This window comes from Bubalus bubalis, chromosome 11 (genome assembly GCF_019923935.1).
Source record: "Bubalus bubalis isolate 160015118507 breed Murrah chromosome 11, NDDB_SH_1, whole genome shotgun sequence".
In the NCBI taxonomy this organism is placed as follows: Eukaryota; Metazoa; Chordata; class Mammalia; order Artiodactyla; family Bovidae; genus Bubalus; species Bubalus bubalis.
The window spans coordinates 97,932,765-97,952,326 of record NC_059167.1 but is presented as its reverse complement, the minus strand read 5'-3'; the positions used below and the strand labels follow the sequence as shown (position 1 = coordinate 97,952,326).

At 38.0% G+C, this 19,562-nt stretch overlaps 1 protein-coding gene across 4 annotated transcripts in view; it reads left to right on the top strand.

Annotated features, from left to right (window-relative positions):
* AP3S1 (adaptor related protein complex 3 subunit sigma 1) overlaps positions 1 to 19,562 on the top strand; it is a 74,593-nt gene that overhangs the window by 44,678 nt on the left and 10,353 nt on the right. For all 4 annotated transcript variants that reach the window (XM_044925498.2, XM_044925497.2, XM_006047260.4 and 1 more), the window contains exon 4: positions 2,669 to 2,740. In XM_044925498.2, coding sequence (XP_044781433.1) covers positions 2,669 to 2,740 — 72 coding nt within the window. The remainder of the gene's footprint in view (positions 1 to 2,668; positions 2,741 to 19,562) is intronic.

The window sequence follows — 19,562 nt, the reverse complement described above, 5'->3', positions numbered from 1 at the left end:
CCCATGAAGTGATGGGACCAGATGCCATGATCTTAGTTTTCTGAATGTTGAGCTTTAAGCCAACTTTTTCACTCTCCACTTTCACTTTCATCAAGAGGCTCTTTAGTTCCTCTTCACTTTCTGCCATAAGGGTGGTGTCATCTGCGTGTCTGAGGTTATTGATATTTCTCCTGGCAATCTTGATTCCAGCTTGTGCTTCTTCCAGCCCAGACTTTCTCATGATGTACTCTGCATATAAGTTAAATAAGCAGGGTGATAATATACAGCCTTGACGTACTGTTTTTCCTATTTGGACCCAGTCTGTTGTTCCATGTCCAGTTCTAACTGTTGCTTCCTGACCTGCATATAGGTTTCTCAAGAGGCAGGTCAGATGGTCTGGTATTCCCATCTCTTGAAGAATTTTCCACAGATTATTGTGATCCACACAGTCAAAGGCTTTGGCATAGTCAATAAAGCAGAAATAGATTTTCCGGAACTCTCTTGCTTTTTCAATGATCCAGCGGATGTTGGCAATTTGATCTCTGGTTCCTCTGCCTTTTCTAAAACCAGCTTGAACATCTGGAAGTTCACAGTTCACATATTGCTGAAGCCTGGCTTGGAGAATTATGAGCATTACTTTACTAGCGTGTGAGATGAGTGCAACTGTGCGGTAGTTTGAGCGTTCTTTGGCATTGGCTTTCTTTGGGATTGGAATGAAAACTGACCTTTTCCAGTCCTGTGGCCACTGCTGAGTTTTCCACATTTGCTGGCATATTGAGTGCAACACTTTCACAGCATCATATGTCAGGATTTGAAATAGCTCAACTGGAATTCCATCACCTCCACTAGCTTTGTTCGTAGTGATGCTTTCTAAGGCTTACTCGACTTCACATTCCAGGATGTTTGGCTCTAGGTGAGTGATCACACCATCGTGATTATGTTGGTCATGAAGATCTTTTTTGTACAGTTCTTCTGTGTATTGTTGCCATCTCTCCTTAATATCTTCTGCTTCTGTTAGGTCCATACCATTTCTGTCCTTTATCGAGCCCATCTTTGCATGAAATGTTCCCTTGGTATCTCTAATTTTCTTTTCTTTTTTATTTTTTTTACTTTACAATATTGTATTGGTTGTGCCATACATCTCTAATTTTGTTGAAGAGATCTCTAGTCTTTCCCATTCTGTTGTTTTCCTCTATTTCTTTGCATTGATTGCTGAGGAAGGCTTTCTTATCTCTTCTTGCTGTTCTTTGCAACTCTGCATTCAGATGCTTATATCTTTCCTTTTCTCCTTTGCTTTTTGCTTCTCTTCTTTTCACAGCTATTTGTAAGGCCTCCCCAGACAGCCATTTGGCTTTTTTGCATTTCTTTTCCATGGGGATGGTCTTGATCCCTGTCTCCTGTACAATGTCACGAACCTCTGTCCATAGTTCATCAGGCACTCTGTCTATCAGATCTAGTCCCTTAAATTTATTTCTCACTTCCACTGTATAGTCACAAGGGATTTGATTTAGGTCATACCTGAATGGTCTAGTGGTTTTCCCTACTTTCTTCAATTTAAGTCTGAATTTGGCAATAAGGAGTTCATGATCTGAGCCACAGTCAGCTCCCGGTCTTGGTTTTGCTGATTTTATAGAGCCTCTCCATCTTTGGCTGCAAAGAATATAATCAATAAGTGGTATTACTCTGGTTTAAATATTGACAACATTTTTTCTAAGTTAATAAGCAAATTCCAAAGTTTTGGCAACCACATAATTTCCTTACTTTTATATCAATGTTTAATAGCAAAATTAGAATTTTCTATTTTTGTTTTAACTTGTAATCATCATATATGTTAAACAAACAGATAAATAGTAGTGACTTTGGCTAGTAGATGTGTTTTGGGCAGTGTTAGGTGCTTATTAGGGGTCAGTCACATAGGCGTGTGATACCTCTGTGACTGAACTACTTAAGCTTCAGAACCTGAGAGAAAAAAATGTGTTCATCGTAAATCACGTTGTCAGCATAAACTGTCTGGTCATGCGGGTACAGTGTGGCCCAGGTTCTCAGGCATGCGGAAACACTCTTATCAGACAGAACCTTCCAGGAACTAGTCAGAGACTAGTCTGTAAGCAGTCCATTTTGGGGAATGGGTAGGGTTGACCAAGCCAGGCTTACTGGGTTACCCTTTTCCCATACAAGGTCATACAAGGAATTCTAGCCAGAATTTGAGTCCAGGTCAGTCTGATTCCAAAAGCCTGTGCTCTGTCCGTGAGTTTGAATTTTAATAATCTTTTATCCTGCTTTGCTAATTAAAAACTGCTGGCTGTGTTAGATGTGGCTGAGACTTGGACCGTGCCTGTCCAGCTTGACAGACACTTATGACAGGTTTTCTTTTTTCCTCATGTGAAGAAAGGGAGCCTGATTTGAGTATTTGTCTGTAGTTTTGTAAGTAATGGTGCTAACAATTTCTGGTTCTTAATAATTTTCAGTAAAGTTTATTTTGGTTATTACCATATTGAAAATTAGTTTAGAAGAGTAGTCTATAATTATTCCTTTTGTACTTAATACAGTTTTCATTTTAAAAACGAGAAATGTGATAGAGGAGTTAGACATTTTAGTTCTCATTTACAAATTGTCTGCCTTGTAGGTAATAGATTTGAATGAACTTGTATAATTCTCAAAAGCTTTTAACCTTTTTTCTTTTCTTTAGGTATTTGTGGAAACATTAGACAAGTGTTTTGAAAATGTCTGTGAACTGGATTTAATTTTCCATGTAGACAAGGTACAGCTTCTATATTATCAAATTTTCTAAAATTTTTATCTTAGAAAAATGTTAATTTGTATTTGTCAAAGTAAAAATAAATTTAGTGAATAATGCTATTTTTAATCCTTTATTCAGTTCATTAGTTGTGTTTACTATGAGCCAGGCACTGTGTTTAGTGAAGAAGCTTCAGACCCTAACCTAGAGGAATTCACATCTAGAGGATGAGATGGGAATGAAGGAAATTACATTTAAACTGGATTTTTTTTTTTTTTTTTAAGAAAAAAAGGTTAAAGGGTTCATAGATATTTCACAAACCGAAAAGGAGGGGATGACTCTACAGGCAGAGATATAAAATACATGCTTTTTGTGAGGGGAGGATTTGATATTGATCAGGAAGCCTAATTTTAAAGTACTTTTACTCCCATGGATTTGGGACTTCATTCTGAACCAATTTAATTTCTTAAAACAAGTGTTTTTTGGCCTTGTTGTTGCTTTGTTTGTTCATTTGGGGAGGGACAAAACAAAATAATTTTCTGCTTTAAGGGTAGTGGATTGGTAGGTGGGAGAGTAAAGACAAGGAAATCAGTTAGAAGTGTACTGCAGTGGTCCAGGAAGAAATGAACTAAGGCAGTAGAGCTGAGATGAAAGAAGGTAAATTGATAGGACTTGATGGTCTATTGAAAGGAGGTGAGAGCGAGGGAGAGTGAGTGAATTCTTAGCCTGAATGACTGAATTCTTTAGTCTTACTGGCTGTTGGGGATAGGGAATTTATAAGAGATTCCACTTCTACTATACATGGATTTTTTTCTCTGTTAAGTTGATAAAATATAACATTGTTTTGAATGGCTCAATCATTGAATAAAATTGTTGGGAAATAATATGAAAATTTTAACAAAAAATTGTGATTTTTAAAAGCTTCATTGAAATGTAATTCACATACATTAAAATTCAGCAGCTTTAAGCATACATTTTACTGAGTTTTGGCAAATGCATTTAGTTATGTACACTACCACAATCAAGACATAACAAAAAAAAATGCATTTTATTATTTGTGAACATCAGAAGAATACATTTACCATTAGCCAGTCCTTTAGGTCACATTTCTCATCTAAGTGATTTAATTTCATATATTGACTCATTTTGCACAAAGAACTTAACCTGGATATTTTTAAGAGAATTCTTTTTAGTTTTCTATTGCTTTTTCCTATTATCTATCTTATGCTATTTGCACTTACAAAGACTCCTGTTGTTTTTAGGCCTTAGGGTTCACAATATTCTAAAGTATGTTTTGGTACATGGTTAAACTGTTTAAAATTCTATTTTTAAAATGATTGCTCAAAGATCATTAGATCAAATGACTGCTCAAATCATTATATGTTACATGTAGCAATTTTTTGAGAAAATGGAGGATTCTATTGTAAAATGTCGCAGTAAGAGTAAAGTTGTTGCATTTGTAATAGAAAAATTTTCCTTAATAGAAAAATTAAACTCTTACATATATATACATTCCATACATGACACATGGTATTTTTATAACTTCTATTTTACATTAATATACATTCATTTTAGAAAAATCAGAAAAAGCAAATAAGAAAATAAATAGAAGCCATCTCAATTTCAGAGATTGTCTAGTATTAAAAGATAAGTTTAGGCACATTGAACATTTTATTTGCATAAAAATGGATTCCAATTGGTCAGCACCTAACCAGAATTGGTTATGAGCACTCCACTGATGCAAGCTAAATGAAAGGTGTTTATAGAGAAGAAGCAGAAGCAAAGCAAGGGAATTATCTGATGAAAGTGAAAAAAATTAAAGTTGCTTGAAAGTGAAAGTGAATGGCTGTTGCGTGAAAGTTGCTCTTTGCGACCCCATGGACTATATAGTCCATGGAATTCTCCAGGCCAGAATACTGGAGTGGGTAGCCTTTGCCTTCTCCAGTGGGTCTTTCCAACCCAGGGATCAAACCCAGGTCTCCCTCATTGCAGGCAGGTTCTTTACCAACTGAGCTATCAGGGAAGCCCTGGCTGTTGCTTAAGCAGTTACATTATTTGGGAAGGCTGTGTATATTGGTTGTTCTTAGGTTTTGGTTTCTTAACCTTGAGGCATTTCAGGCTTAGGTTTCACTTTGCTCATGCAGACTGTTAATGTATTAGAACCACCCCGGTCTAATCACCTCCTTGTTTAATTGACACTCAGTTCAGTTCAGTTCAGTCACTCAGTCGTGTCCGACTCTTTGTGACCCCATGAATCACAGCACGCCAGGCCTCCCTATCCATCACCAACTCCCAAAGTTCACTCAGGCTCACATCCATCGAGTCAGTGATGCCATCCTGCCATCTCATCCTCTGTCGTCCCCTTCTCCTCCTGCCCCCAGTCCCTCCCAGCATCAGAGTCTTTTCCAATGAGTCAACTCTTCGCATGAGGTGGCCAAAGTACTGGAGTTTCAGCTTTAGCATCATTCCTTCCAAAGAAATCCCAGGGCTGACCTCCTTCAGAATGGACTGGTTGGATCTCCTTGCAGTCCAAGGGATTCTCAAGAGTGTTAGCATTTTAGAGTATGTGTATTCCTAGATTTTTTTGGTACAATTAAGTACAGAAGCAAATATTGTCTTTATAGGATCATATATATAGTGTGAATAGCCTGTTCATATCACACAACCATGTATCACTGTTTTGGAACCTGCCAAAATTAGCTGTGCCTCTTCTTTCTGGCCTCAAATTTTGTTTTAATTTTTCTTCAATGCAATGAGAAAAAGTTTCAGTTTAACAGAAGTTACAGACCAGTCAAGTAGACATTTCTTTTCCCTATTAGTTGTTGTTGGCGTTCAGCTGCTAAGTCGTGTCCAACTCTTTGCAGCCCATGAACTACAGCACTCCAGGCTCCTCTGTCCTCCACTGTCTCCTGAAATTTGCCCAAACTCATGTCTGTTGAATCAGTGATGCCATCCAACCATCTCATCCTCTGCTGCCCCCTTCTCCTTTTGTTTACAGTCTTTCCCAGCATCAGGGTCTTTTTCTGTCCCAATACTTTATATCTAAAACAATGCTAGTCTTTTTTTACCCCTTCTGTGAAAGTAGGCTTGTTTTCAGCTTCCAAGCAGCCCTGGACCTTCTAGCAGTCAGGGATCTCCTAAATATCTTAGCTCATTTCTTCTTAGGGGCAAATTCTGCACAACCCTCTGAGTGCTGTTAGACCACACTTGGGTAAAGGAAAGAAGGAAGTTGTAAAGAATACCCATTCTGTTATCAGTCAAGATGGATTAGTTTATGCTACAGTAACAAATACCAGATTATTTCTAATTTATGCAGTATGTTTATCTTGTCCTACATGCTGTCTCTCTGGGATCCATGGTAACAATATCAGTTTTTATGTTAGAGAGAAATGAGTTTTCATGGGTAAATTTATCTGCTTTTTTGCCAATGTTTTACCACTACAAACTTGGATCACTAACTTTCATACAATAATTTCCATGTGGCCTACCAACCAACCCCTAAGCCTTTGTCTTTTCCTTTATTGTGATTGTTGTTGAGAGGTAACAGTTTCTTTATCAGTCACATAAGCTAATATTTGTAGTCACCCTGAAGAATGGAACAGTACACCCAACCCAAAATTTATTTGGATGTAGAGACTGAAGATACCACATGTACACCAAGAAGATCTGATATGAGAAGGTTTATCAGTCACATAATAAGCATTTAGGGGGAGAACAAGAACAGTGACTATCTTGGGGTTTTATGTGGTTAGCGGGTTGGGACTGGAATGAGGGTTTTCAGATGTAGCTCAGGTCTTGCACAGTTTGAATTTCCTGGCAGTGTAAAGGAAGGAGCACATAGACTTTCTTATCAGTTTGCCCAGATGTGGGCAGGAGAGGAAGGGAGAACAGTGGGGCTTGCAAAAATAGAGTCAGACTCTTTCCTACAGTTCAGTTACATTGCAGTCATAAGATCTAAAACATGAGTAACTTGGTTTATTTCTTACTTACATGGCCATTGTGGGTTTACTGGGAAGGTCTGCTTATTTGCTCAGTTGCGTTACCTGCCCATTTCCTGCACACCCTGGCTCTAATTGAGCAGCCCCAGGTTGTTGCTGCTACTGCAACACACCATCACATCCCAGGACAAAGATGGTACAGCTGAAGATTTATAAAGAGCTTGGTTTGGAACATGTATGACTTTGACATTGACAGCTATAATGTGCTCTATTTCTCCCTGCTTCTTACCCACCCCACCCCCTCAAGAAAAAGATCAGAGTAAGGGAGATCTGATTGGAGGCCTCAGTATCTTTCCTACCCTTCGGGCCAGGAGAATGAAGAATTAAGAGCTGAGGTGGTTTCCTGTAGCCCACTCTCGCTTAAGGAGTTTGATAGCCAGTCCTTAAACCACAGGACATAGGATGAGAGTCTTCTTTTCCTTCCACCAATGAAAGAAATGAACCTTTAAGAGATTTCAGCAACCACGCCTAAGTACCAGTGAGTAGGCAGAGAAAAAAAAATAGAAATACTATGTTATAAAAAAAATAGAAAATTAACATGTGATGCAATATTATTAACAGATTTTGCTCAAATTTCACAAAATCTTACACTGATGTCCATTGCTTGTTTTCTTTTTTTTTTTTTTTTTAAAAAGCCATCTCAACAAGAGAAATGAAAAATAGGCTGAACAATCAGTACATATGCTCCATGAGAAAGCATATGTAACTACTAGAGGAGTTAATGGAATTTCTGGAAAAGGAAAAAAATATCAAAATTAAAATTTTCAGCGGATAAATTTAAACAGACACATCTGAGTAAATAGAAAGGTAGAACCCATTGTCCATATTGTAGCATAAAAAGTCAAGAAAGACTGAAAATGTTATCTGTGGTTAATGTTATATGTTCATGGTTAAAAGTTATATGTGGTTAATATTAACTGCATACTTACAGAACCAATTACTTCCTCAGTGAAGACTTTCTTCAGGTTCATGACATTATCAGGTGAAAGTTTCGATTTATATAGCACTTTGATATGTCAGCTATCCTCCTGAAGAATAATTACACAAAAATTTAATGTATTTTTAGATTTAATGAAGTTCTAATTAATATATTTTGAGAGACAAAAAGATTGAAAATGGAAAGATAGTTTACAGGTCAAGGAAAATGGAACAAGAAATATCCAATATAGAAGAGAGAAAGACTGAGGCATATTCAGCAATTTTAAAAATGTATTAATTATTAGTAGTATGTTATAATATATTAAAAGTATGTTGTATGCTTTCCCTTTCCATTTTGCCTTGAAAATTTTATCAAAATTTTGATGGACTAGCAAAATATACTCTTAATTCCTTTCAAAATCATTTTCAAAGTTATCATACTGTAGACTTTTCTTTCATGATATAATGTTAAAGAAGAGAGAAGTGTATGTGGAGACTGTGCTCTTGAGCAGCAGAACCTGCTCAGTTGCATCAATCTCAATGTTGACCACATGCCTATAGAACCAGGTACTTCCTTAGCAAACAAGCAAGTACTTTCTTCAGCTTAATGACATTACCAAGTGAAAGCTTTGATTTGTATAATACTTTGTCATGTCAGCTAACCTGTTGGAGAATTAATTATACAAAAATTTAATGTATTTTTAGATTTAATAAAGTTCTGATAAGTACATTTTGAGAAGATCTATTTCTGAAGGTAAGCTCTTTTTTTAATGTTGGTGTGACTCCAGTAAAACCCAAAGACATCCATTTTCTTACTTAAAGTTTTTCATTATAGCTTTTCTTTTATTTATAAGTACCTGTGGAGCTAAAGCATGATAAGAAAATACCATATTTCATTGATTCTAAAATGCTGATTTTCTTTCACATTTTTAACATTTTTGAGATCAGTTCAGTTCAGTCACTTAGTTGTGTCTGATTCTTTGCAACCCCATGGACTGCAGCATGCCAGGCTTCCGCTTCCATCACCAACTCCTGGAGCTTGCTCAAATTCATGTCCATTGAGTCGATGATGCCATCCAACCATCTCATCTTGTGTCATCCTCTTCTCCTGCCTTCAGTCTTTCCCAGCATCAGAGTCTTTTCTAATGAGTCAGTTCTTCCCATCAGGTGGCCAAAGTATTGGAGCTTCAGTTTCAGCATCAGTCTTTCCAATGAATATTCAGGACTGATTTCCTTCAGGATTGACTGGTTTGATCTCCTTGCTGTCCAAGGGATGGATGCTCAGGAGTCTTCTCCAGCACCACAGTTCAAAAGCATCAATTCTTCAGCACTCAGCTTTCTTTTAGGTCTAACTCTCACATCCACACATGACTACTGGAAAAACCATGGCTTTGACTAGACAGACTTTTGTCAGTAAAGTAATGTCTCTGCTTTTTAATATGCTGTCTAGGTTGATCATAACTTTTCTTCCAAGGAGCAAGTGTCTTTTAATTTAGATCAGTATACATTTACAATTCTATAGCTTGTCATAATTTAATTAGCAGCATTTTTCCTTTTCGGTGGTTCATAAAGTAATGATGTTTTTAGTATTCAAATGTAAAGTTAGTGGAGGTGATGGGATTCCAGTTGAGCTACTTCAAATCCTAAAAGATGATGCCGTGAAAGTGCTGCACTCAATATGCCAGCAAATCTGGAAAACTCAACAGTGGCCACAGGACTGGAAAAGGTCAGTTTTCGTTCCAATCCCAAAGAAAGGCAATGCCAAAAATGTTCAAACTACTGCACAGTTGCACTCATCTCACACACTAGCAAAGTAATGCTCAAAATTCTCCAAGCCAGGTTCAACAGTACATGAACCATGAACTTCCAGATGTTCAAGCTGGTTTTAGAAAAGGCCGAGGAACCAGAGATCAAATTGCCAACATCCGCTGGATCATCAAAAAAAAAATGAGAGTTCCAGAAAAACATCTGCTTTTGCTTTATTAACTACGCCAAAGCATTTGACTGTGTGGATCACAACAAACTGTGGAAAATTCTTAAAGAGATGGGAATACCAGACCATCTGACCTGTCTCCTGATATCTGTATGCAGGTCAAGAAGCAACAGTTAGAACAGGACATGGAACAACAGACTGATTCCAAATTGGGAAAGGAGTATGTCAACGCTGTATATTGTCACCCTGCTTATTTAACTTTAATGCAGAGTACATCATGTGAAATGCTGGGCTGGATGAAGCACAAGCTAGATATCAAGATTGCCGGGAGAAGTGTCAATAACCTCATATGTGCAGATGACACCACCCTTATGGCAGAAAATGAAGAAGAGCTAAAGAGCCTCTTGATGAAAGTGAAAGAGGAGAGTGAAAATGTTGGCTTAAAGCTCAACATTTAGAAAACTAAAATCATGGCATCCAGCCCTATCAATTCATGGCAAATAGATGGAAAAACAGTGGAAACAGTGTCAGACTTTATTTTTCTGGGCTCAAAAATCACTGCAGATGGTGACTGCAGCCATGAAATAAAAAGATGCTTAAAAAGAAGAAAAGTTATGACCAACCTAGACAGCATATTAAAAAGCAGAGACATTACTTTGCCAACAAAGGTCCATCTAGTCTAGCTATGGTTTTTCCAGCATTCATGTATGGATGTGAGAGTTGGACTCTAAAGGAAGCTGAGCACCGAAGAATTGATGCTTTGAACTATGGTGTTGCAGAAGACTCTTGAGAGTCCCTTGGACTGCAAGGAGATCCAACCAGTCAATCCTAAAGGAAATCAGTCCTGAGTGTTCATTGGAAGGACTGATGCTGAAGCTGAAACTCCAACACTTTGGCCACCTGACACGAAAAACTGACCCGTTGGAAAAGACCCTGATGCTGGGAAAGATTGAAGGTAGGAGGAGAAGGGGACAACAGAGGATGAGATGGTTGGATGACATCACTGACACGATGGACATGAGTTTGAGTTGGCTCCCGGAGTTGGTGATAGACAGGGAAGCCTAGCGTGCTCCAGTCCATGGGGTCGCAAAGAGTCAGACACAACTGAGTGACTGAACTGAACTGAGCTATGCTCACATTTGAAAAAATACCAAAACGTGAAGTGAGATTTATTTAGACCACTTAGAATTTTAAATACAGGTATTAATAGATGACTTTAGGTACATTGTTTAAATTTGTCTTAGTAAATATATATATTAGCATTTTATTATCAAATTAGTAAGCATATGACCCACGTAAGTACATAGATGGAAATGTTCTAGCATATCTTAAATAATATGTCATTGCATCATAATTGGCTATTCTGTCTTAACTTAAAAAATCTAAACAGTACTATAGTTTTTAGAGTAGAGTTGTAACTCTGCTTTGCTTCCTCTTCACCCCTTTTCAAAACTCCTGCTCCTTTTGCAAGAGGAGAAGAAGAAAATGTTCTTTGCAAAACGCATTTTACAGAATATTTATTGAGTCCTTCACACTTTGCAGGGTTATGTGAAAACTGTTTCCTTACCCCAGTCCTCAAGTAGCTCACACTTGTTTTAGGAGGACGTGTGCCTCTGTCTTTTTCTCACAGGCACTCAGACAGCCATTAACATTGCAGTGTTACGCATATGTTTTATTATTTTAAAATTAAAATAATAATGCTTACCTTCCTTTAGAAACAAGTCAGATAACACTGAAGGCTATATGATTAAACATGAAAACTCTTCTTCCCTCATCCCCTCCGTGCACCAACTCACCCCTACCGTACAGTGCTCCCAGAAGTCCTTCCTCTTAATAGTGTATTTATAAAATAAATACTTTGTATTTATTTTCAAGGATATGCATAGTGCTCTTGGTTCAGTGAATGATTATGTTTTTATTTCACATAATGTTCTATACCTTGCTTTTGTCTTCATCTCTCTTTAGATCCTTCCATATCAATATATATGTATCAGCTTCATTCTTAAGTGAAATGTTGTATATGCCATGTTTTACTTGACTACCCCTGTAGTAAGATATTAGTGTAGTCAAATTAAAAGACGTTTGGTGCCAAGGACCTCATTTCTAGCATAAATTACAACAAAGTAGCTTTTATGTTTTGAAAACTAGTGACAGTCCATAGAAAGGACTCTATGTAATTTGACCTCCTTCCATTTCTTTGGTTTTAGATGCTTGTTTCTACTTGACTTGTAACTGTTAAAAAGTGAAATGTGTTGATTTAATCTTCATTTACTCTCCAATGATTATATAGGCTTTACTCAACCAAGATGCTGCTGTCTGTAGCACTATATATAAATATCTAATAAATGTGGTTTATTGATGGGGTAAACTGTTACATATAAAAAGAATGCCATGTTTTTTAAATTTTAAGATAATTGAGATAAATGATTTTGAAGAAGAAAAAGTGTTGTCATATTGTCATCTAATCCTTATTAGATGCACTTATTAGAGGCCAACAGTGAACATTATGCTGCTGCTGCTGCTGCTAAGTCGCTTCAGTCGTGTCCGACTCTGTGCGACCCCATAGATGGCAGCCCACCAGGCTCCCCTGTCTCTGGGATTCTCCAGGCAAGAACACTGGAGTGGATTGCCATTTCCTTCTCCAATGCATGAAAGCAAAAGGTGAAAGTGAAGTTGCTCAGTCATGTCTGACTTAGTGACCCCATGGACTGCAGCATACCAGACTCCTCCATCCATGGGATTTTCCAGGCAAGAGTACTGGAGTGGGGTGCCATTGCCTTCTCCGAGTGGATATTATAATGCTGTATAAATAATAATAAAATAATACAGAGCCCACTTAAACTTATATGTTACAGTAGTTTTAAGCAGAAATCTCATGTTCTTCAGTTCAGTTCCGTTCAGTCGGTCAGTCGTGTCTGACTCTTTGTGACCCCATGAATCGCAGCACACCAGGCCTCCCTGTCCATCACCAACTCCCGGAGTTTACCCAAACTCATGTGCATCAAGTCGGTGATGACATCTAGCCATCTCATCCTCTGTCGTGTCCTTCTCCTCCTGCCCCCAATCCCTCCCAGCATCAGAGTCTTTTCCAATGAGTCAACTCTTCACATGAGGTGGCCAAAGTATTGGAGTTTCAGCCTCAGCATCAGTCCTTCCAATGAACACCCAGGACTGCTCTCCTTCAGAATGGACTGGTTGGGTCTCCTTGCAGTCCAAGGGACTCGCAAGAGTCTTCTCCAACACCACAGTTCAAAAGCATCAATTCTTCAGCGCTCAGCCTTCTTCACAGTCCAACTCTCACATCCATACATGACCACAGGAAAAACCATATCCTTGACTAGATGGACCTTTGTTGGCAAAGTAATGTCTCTGCTTTTCAGTATGCTATCTAGGTTGGTCATAACTTTCCTTCCAAGGAGTAAGTGTCTTTTAATTTCATGGCTGCAGTCACCATCTGCAGTGATTTTGGAGCCCCAAAAAATAAAGTCTGACTTTAGCACTGAATAAAATTTCAGTGAATGAAGTGAATAAAATTTCAGTGAATGAAGTTTCCACTGCTTCCCCATCTATTTCCCATGAAGTGATGGGACCAGATGCCATGATCTTAGTTTTCTGAATGTTGAGCTTTAAGCCAACTTTTTCACTCTCCTCTTTCACTTTCATCAAGAGCCTCTTCACTTTTTGCCATAAGGGTGGTGTCATCTGCATATCTGAGGTTATTGATATTTCTCCTGGCAGTCTTGATTCCAGCTTGTGCTTCTTCCAGCCCAGCGTTTCTCATGATGTCATGTTCTTCATTGTTTAACAGTGTAAAAGGTGGCATGCTTGTCTTCTCTTATCACTCACAAATATTCAGCACCTTTGAGTTACCTCTTAAATTACTTAAATACATACGTGGCTGTTGCCTTTAATATTGTTCCTCTGAACTCTTTGGAAGCTTTTTTTTTCTCTAGCAATATATGCTTGTGTTAAAAGTTTTCAAGACGAATGAACAAAATCTATAGAAGAAAGTAAGTCTTTCTTCCTCAGTCCTCCAGTGCCATTGCTTAGGTAACTACTATCTATTAAAAAATATTTGTAACACGTTGTACACCTATTTGAATGGCTAAAGTCCAGAACATCGATAACATCAAATTCTGGTAAAGATGTGGAGCAACAGGAATTCTCATTCATTTCTGGTGGGAATACAAAATGGTAGTCACTGTGGAAGACAGTTTGGCAGTTTCTTTTCAAAAAAGTAAACATACTGTTATCATACAATCCAGCAACTGTGCTCCTTGGTGTTTGCCCAAAAGAGTTGAAAACTTGCGTCCATACAATAGCATGCACATGGATGATTATAGCAGCTCTTTTTGCAGTTGCCAAAACTTGAAAGTAACCGAGATGTCTTTCAGTGGTAAATGGAAAAACAAGCTGTGTTATATGCAATCAGTGGAATTTTATTCAGTGCTAAAAACAAATTATCAAACTATGAAAAGACATTGATGAGCCTTAAAATACATATTGCTAAGTATAGGAAACCAATCAGAGAAGGCTATGTACTGTATGATTCCAACGGTATGGCATTCTGAAAAAGGCAAAGCTATGCAAATACTGAAAAGATTAGTGGTTGTCAGAGTTGGGGAAGGAGGGGAATGGATGAATACATAGGCCATAGAGGGTATTTTGGGTACTCTCTGGGACACAACAGTGATGGCTGTTTATCATAGAATGTAGAACAGCAGAAGAGAGCTCTGAGAGTGACTGTGACTTTGGGTGATCTTGTCTCAGTGTAGGTTCATTGGCTTTAACAGATTCGCCACTCTCAGCAGGCAGTGTCTGTCAGAGGCCAGGGCTGTATGTGTGGAATAGCCTCTGTAGCTTCCTCTTAATTTTGTTTTGAACCTAAAACAGCTCTTAAAAGATAAAGTCTTATTTTAAAAATTATTTATGTGCCTTTTCAGAATTTTTCTGGGCATATCCAAGTGTGTGGATGTATGTGATTTTTTTAGTGTACCTCAGTGGGACTATATCATAGATACTGTTCTGACCCACTCATTTGTTCATTTAATAACTTAACTATATTTCTGAAGAATCTGTATATTTCTCTCATTATAAGGTGTGTGATAATTAATATGGTAGATTCACCATTTTAATTTTATATTTTTGTTTGCTCTTACCAACAGTTTCATTGATCGTTTTTATACATGTATCTGGCTCCAGTAACTTTTATTACTTTATTAAGTGACAGGCTCGTTTTTTCTTGCTTGTAACTTTCAATTCAATTTTTATTTTCTTGTGGAACTATGAGAATAGTGTGTACAATGTAATCTCATTTGTGTACATTAGATGTGCACACACATATAACAAGTATGTGCGTCAGTCTTCTGGGAGGATATATAAGATACAAGTACTGTGATTATCTTTGAATAGAGGGACCTAATAACAGAAGCAGAGGGTGGCAGAGACTGTTTTTATATATGTTTCTGTGTTTCTTATATGGTGAATTTTTAAAAAAGTAAAAATGAAATTTAAAAGTTATGGTCTATGTCCAGAGGAAGCTGTATGGTTGGGTAGATAGGGCATTTTTTTCTTTAAAGCAAAAATACATCGTTAATGTGGTATTTGCCACTTTTTAAACACTTAAAAAAATTCATAAAAGAGAATGAAAACTTATTGAACTTTTAGGTGAACATCAAAGCAGTTTAGTAGATGAGTTGTATTATAAGCATATTGTTACCCTTTTATTTCCTTAAAAATCTGTTTTTAGTAAGATTTATAAAACAAAATACTGAAATATGTCATCCATGTAAGTTAGGGCTAAGCTGAAGGCAGAGCTTATCCTCTTTCTCTTACTAAGTCTGCCAAAATTCTTCTCAATTCTTGGAACATGAATTTTTCTGTCACTGGACATGTTCACCTTCTAAATTTCCCCTCCTCATGTGCCATACCTTACTTTGGACACCTGGCATGCTCAGTCCATGGGGTTGCAAAGAGTTGGACATGACTTAGCAGCCTAACAACAGCAACCTGGATAGTATTGGAGTAGCCTCCCAGTTTGGAGAAGGCGATGGCACCCCACTCCAGTACTCTTGCCTGGAAAATCCCATGGACGGAGGAGCCTGGTGGGCTGCAGTCCAGGGGGTCGCTAAGAGTCGGACACGACTGAGCGACTTCACTTTCCCTTTTCACTTTCATGCATCGGAGAAGGAAATGGCAACCCACTCCAGTGTTCTTGCCTGGAGAATCCCAGGGACGGCAGAGCCTGGTGGGCCACCATCTATGGGGTCGCACAGACTGGGACACGACTGAAGTGACTTAGCAGCAGCAGCAGCCTCCCAGTTGATAGTTCTCTTTACCAAACTGTTCATCTCCTTGGATTTCTATATAACTTATGATACCCCCTCACTGAGAATACCGTCTTTATGCATTTATTATCTTTGTAATGACTGAGATTATGTTTAGGAATTTAGCTCGTATTTTCTGTCTTTTCAGGATCTAAATTTGCTTCATAAGGATTTTTTTAACTTTGAGGACAAATTTGCATACATTCTTAGAATTTGTTGCTTACAACTCACACTGGTAGGCTGCTCATATTTTGATACCTCTAAACTTGGCAGATGTTTCAGTATTACTGAAATCTACAGTTCTACCAATCTAGTGCTTGTGTTCTAAGATGTTTCGAAAGGCAGTAGAACAATGTGTGTAGGGATGAAGCCACAAGAAAGCCTGAGCAAAACGGAGCTGGTGGAACTGCTACACGTCTATCACTGTTACAAGTCATGCTGTCTCATGAGAATTTGTTTTACAAAGAAGAGAGGAATTTCTACTGCTAAAAGAGAAGTTTTAATGAATCTCTTTCCCCTCAGTTCAGTTCAGTCGCTAAGTCCTGTATGGTTCTTTGCAACCCCATGGACTGCAGCATGCCAGGCTTCCCTGTCCATCACCAACTCCCGGAGCTTATTCAAACTTATGTCCATCAAGTCATTGATGCCATCCAACCACCACTGTCATCCCCGTCTCCTCCCACCTTCAATCTTTCCCATCATCAGGGTCTTTTCCAGTGAATCAGTTCTTAGCATCAGGTGGCCAAAGTGTTGGAGTTTCAGTTTCAGCATCAGTCCTTCCAATGAATATTCAGGAACTGATTTTCTTTAGGATTGACTCGTTTGATCTCCTTTCAGTCCAAGGGACCCCCAAGAGTCTTCTCCCAACACCACAGTTCAAAAGCATCAATTCTTTGGTGCTCAGCTTTCTTTAGAATCCAACTCTCACATCCATCCATAACTACTGGAAAAACCATAGCTTTGACTAGACGGACTTTTGTCGGTAGAGTAATATCTCTGCTTTTTAATATGCTGTCTAGGTCATAGCTTTTCTTCCAAGGAGCAAGCATCTTTTAATTTCATGGGTGCAGTCACTATCTGCAGTGATTTTGGAGCCCAAGAAAATAAAAGTCTGTCACTGTTTCTGTTTTTTCCCCATCTATTTTCCATGAAATGATGAGACCAAATGCCATGATCTTCATTTTTTGAATGTTGAATTTTAAGCCAGCTTTTTCATTCTTCTCTTTCACTTTCATTAAGAAGCTCTTTAGTTCCTCTTCACTTTCTGCCATAACGGTGGTGTCATCTGCATATCTGAGGTTATTGATATTTCTCCCTGCCATGACTTTTCTTTCTGAACACTTTTTACACATACAGTTCTTATTAGCTCTTACAAGGTAATTTTATCACCTAGTTACCTTCTTAACCTTTAACTGGATTTTCATAGATTAAGACTAAAAAATAGTACTTATTATGAATAAATTATTTCATTTATTATTGTTAACAGAAGAAAACAAGGTATTGGACTTGGATCAATCAGATTTAGGTTTGAGTCATTAATTTGCTACATATTAGCTTATGTATCTTGAGTAAGCTGGTTTATTCTCTCAGTGTAACAGGTTAATGTGAGAATTAAGTCAGATATTGTAAGTCCAGCAGGATCAAAACAGAGTTTTAATAAATATTATCTAGTAACAGAAAGGATATTAGTTGAAGTGATGATATTTAGTACTATTTTTTAAAGCTTCTGGTTTTATTTTGTTTGTTAAGGAAGAATAATTTGTAGAATTTTTCAGAATTGGAGTGTGAAGTGTCCAACTTTCCAAAATGAAATATTAGTAAATAATGATAAGATATTTTAAAAATCATGAATATATTTGCATGAAATCCTAAAAGAATGAAAATTGAATAGCTTAATTCTATATTTAACTTTTTTAAAGTTTTTGTTTAAAAAAAAAAACAAACCTGTAAGGTACTGTGCTACAGTACTTTTCATGAATTTGTTGAATCCTTATGATAAGTCAGTGAGGTAGCCATACTGTTCTACCTCTGTTTTACAGATAACATACAGAGAGGTCAAGTAACTACTGAAGGGTGTAGAGCTAATAAGTGATAGTCGGTATTTACACCTATCTAATTTCACAGTCTCCATTCTTAATGCTGCCACATTATTTCAAAAAATGTATATTATAGCACAGTATACTGCTCTTGACACCCACTTCAGCTTTGAATTGGTGATTTTTGATTCAGTAAATTCCTTATGATAAAACACCTGGGTTATAGTTTTTCTCCCCAATGGAAAATGATATTTTTGTCATTGTAATGTTTTTGATCATGAAAAATCTGAGTAATTAGATATGTAGAAAGAGCTTTGGGGTAAAAGTATTATTAAAAGTGAAAAGTGCTCAGTCTTTCCAACTCTTTGTGACCCCATGGACTGTATATTCTCCTAGGCAGAATACTGAAGTGGGTAGCCTGTTGCTTCTCCAAGGGATCTTCCCAACCCAGAGATCAAACCCAGGTCTCCTGCATTGCAGGAGTATTCTATACCAGCTAAGCTACAAGGGAAGCCCAAGAATACTGGAGTGGGTAGCTTATCCCTTCTCCAGCAGATCTTCCCGACCCAGGAATTGAACCAGGGTCTCCTGCATTGCAGGTGGATTCTTTATCAACTGAGCTCTCAGAGAAGCCCAAAAGTATCATTAAAATACCTATAATATAAAGAAAGCACCACTTCCTATAGTATAACGAAAGCGCCACTTCCCAGGTGGCACTATGCTATGCTATGCTAGAAAGAAAAGTAAGTGAAGTCGCCCAGTCATGTCAGACTCTTTGTGACCCCATGGACTATAACATACCAGGCTCCTCCATCCGTGGGATTTTCCAAGCAAGAGGACTGGAGTGAGTTGCCATTTCCTTCTCCAGGGGATATTCCCGACCCAGGGATCAAACCCGGGTCTTTTGCATTGCAAGCAGACTCTTTACCATCTGAGCCACCAGGAACTCAAAAAGGGCGTGTTGCCTCCCCATTGGGAATCAAATCCCAGTCTCCCGTATGACAGGCAGGAATACTCAGCACTATACTAACAAGGATGCTAAGTCATTTCAGTCTTGTCCAACTCTGTGCAACCCTTTGGACTGTAGTGCACCAGGCTCCTCTGTCCATGGGATTCTCCAGGCAAGGATACTAGGGAGGGTTACCATGCCCTTCTCCAGAGGAATCTTCCCAATATGGGGATCAAATCCGCATCACTTGTTCTCCTGCATTGGCAGGCAGGTTCTTTACCACTAACACCAAAGAATCTGCCTGCCAATGCAGGAGACAGGAGAGACAGCAGTTTGATACCTGGGTCTGGAAGATCCCCTGGAGAAAGAAATGGCACTCCACTCCAGTATTCTTGCCTGGAAAATTCCATGGACAGAGGAGCCTGATGGGCTACAGTCCATGAGATTGCAAAGAGTCAGACATGACTGAGCAAATAAGCACAATATAAAAAAAAAAAAAATTTACTTCATTTTAAATCTAGAGCTAGTAGTAAGGCCACATAGCCTTATTAAGTACCTTGAGCATAAAACAACTTAATAATTATTGATGAAGAATCTAGTATAAAAGGCCCTAATAGGTCATTTTTTTAGCTTTAATTTTGATACTATAATCATGGTAGCTAATATTTGTAAATTATTTATTTTGG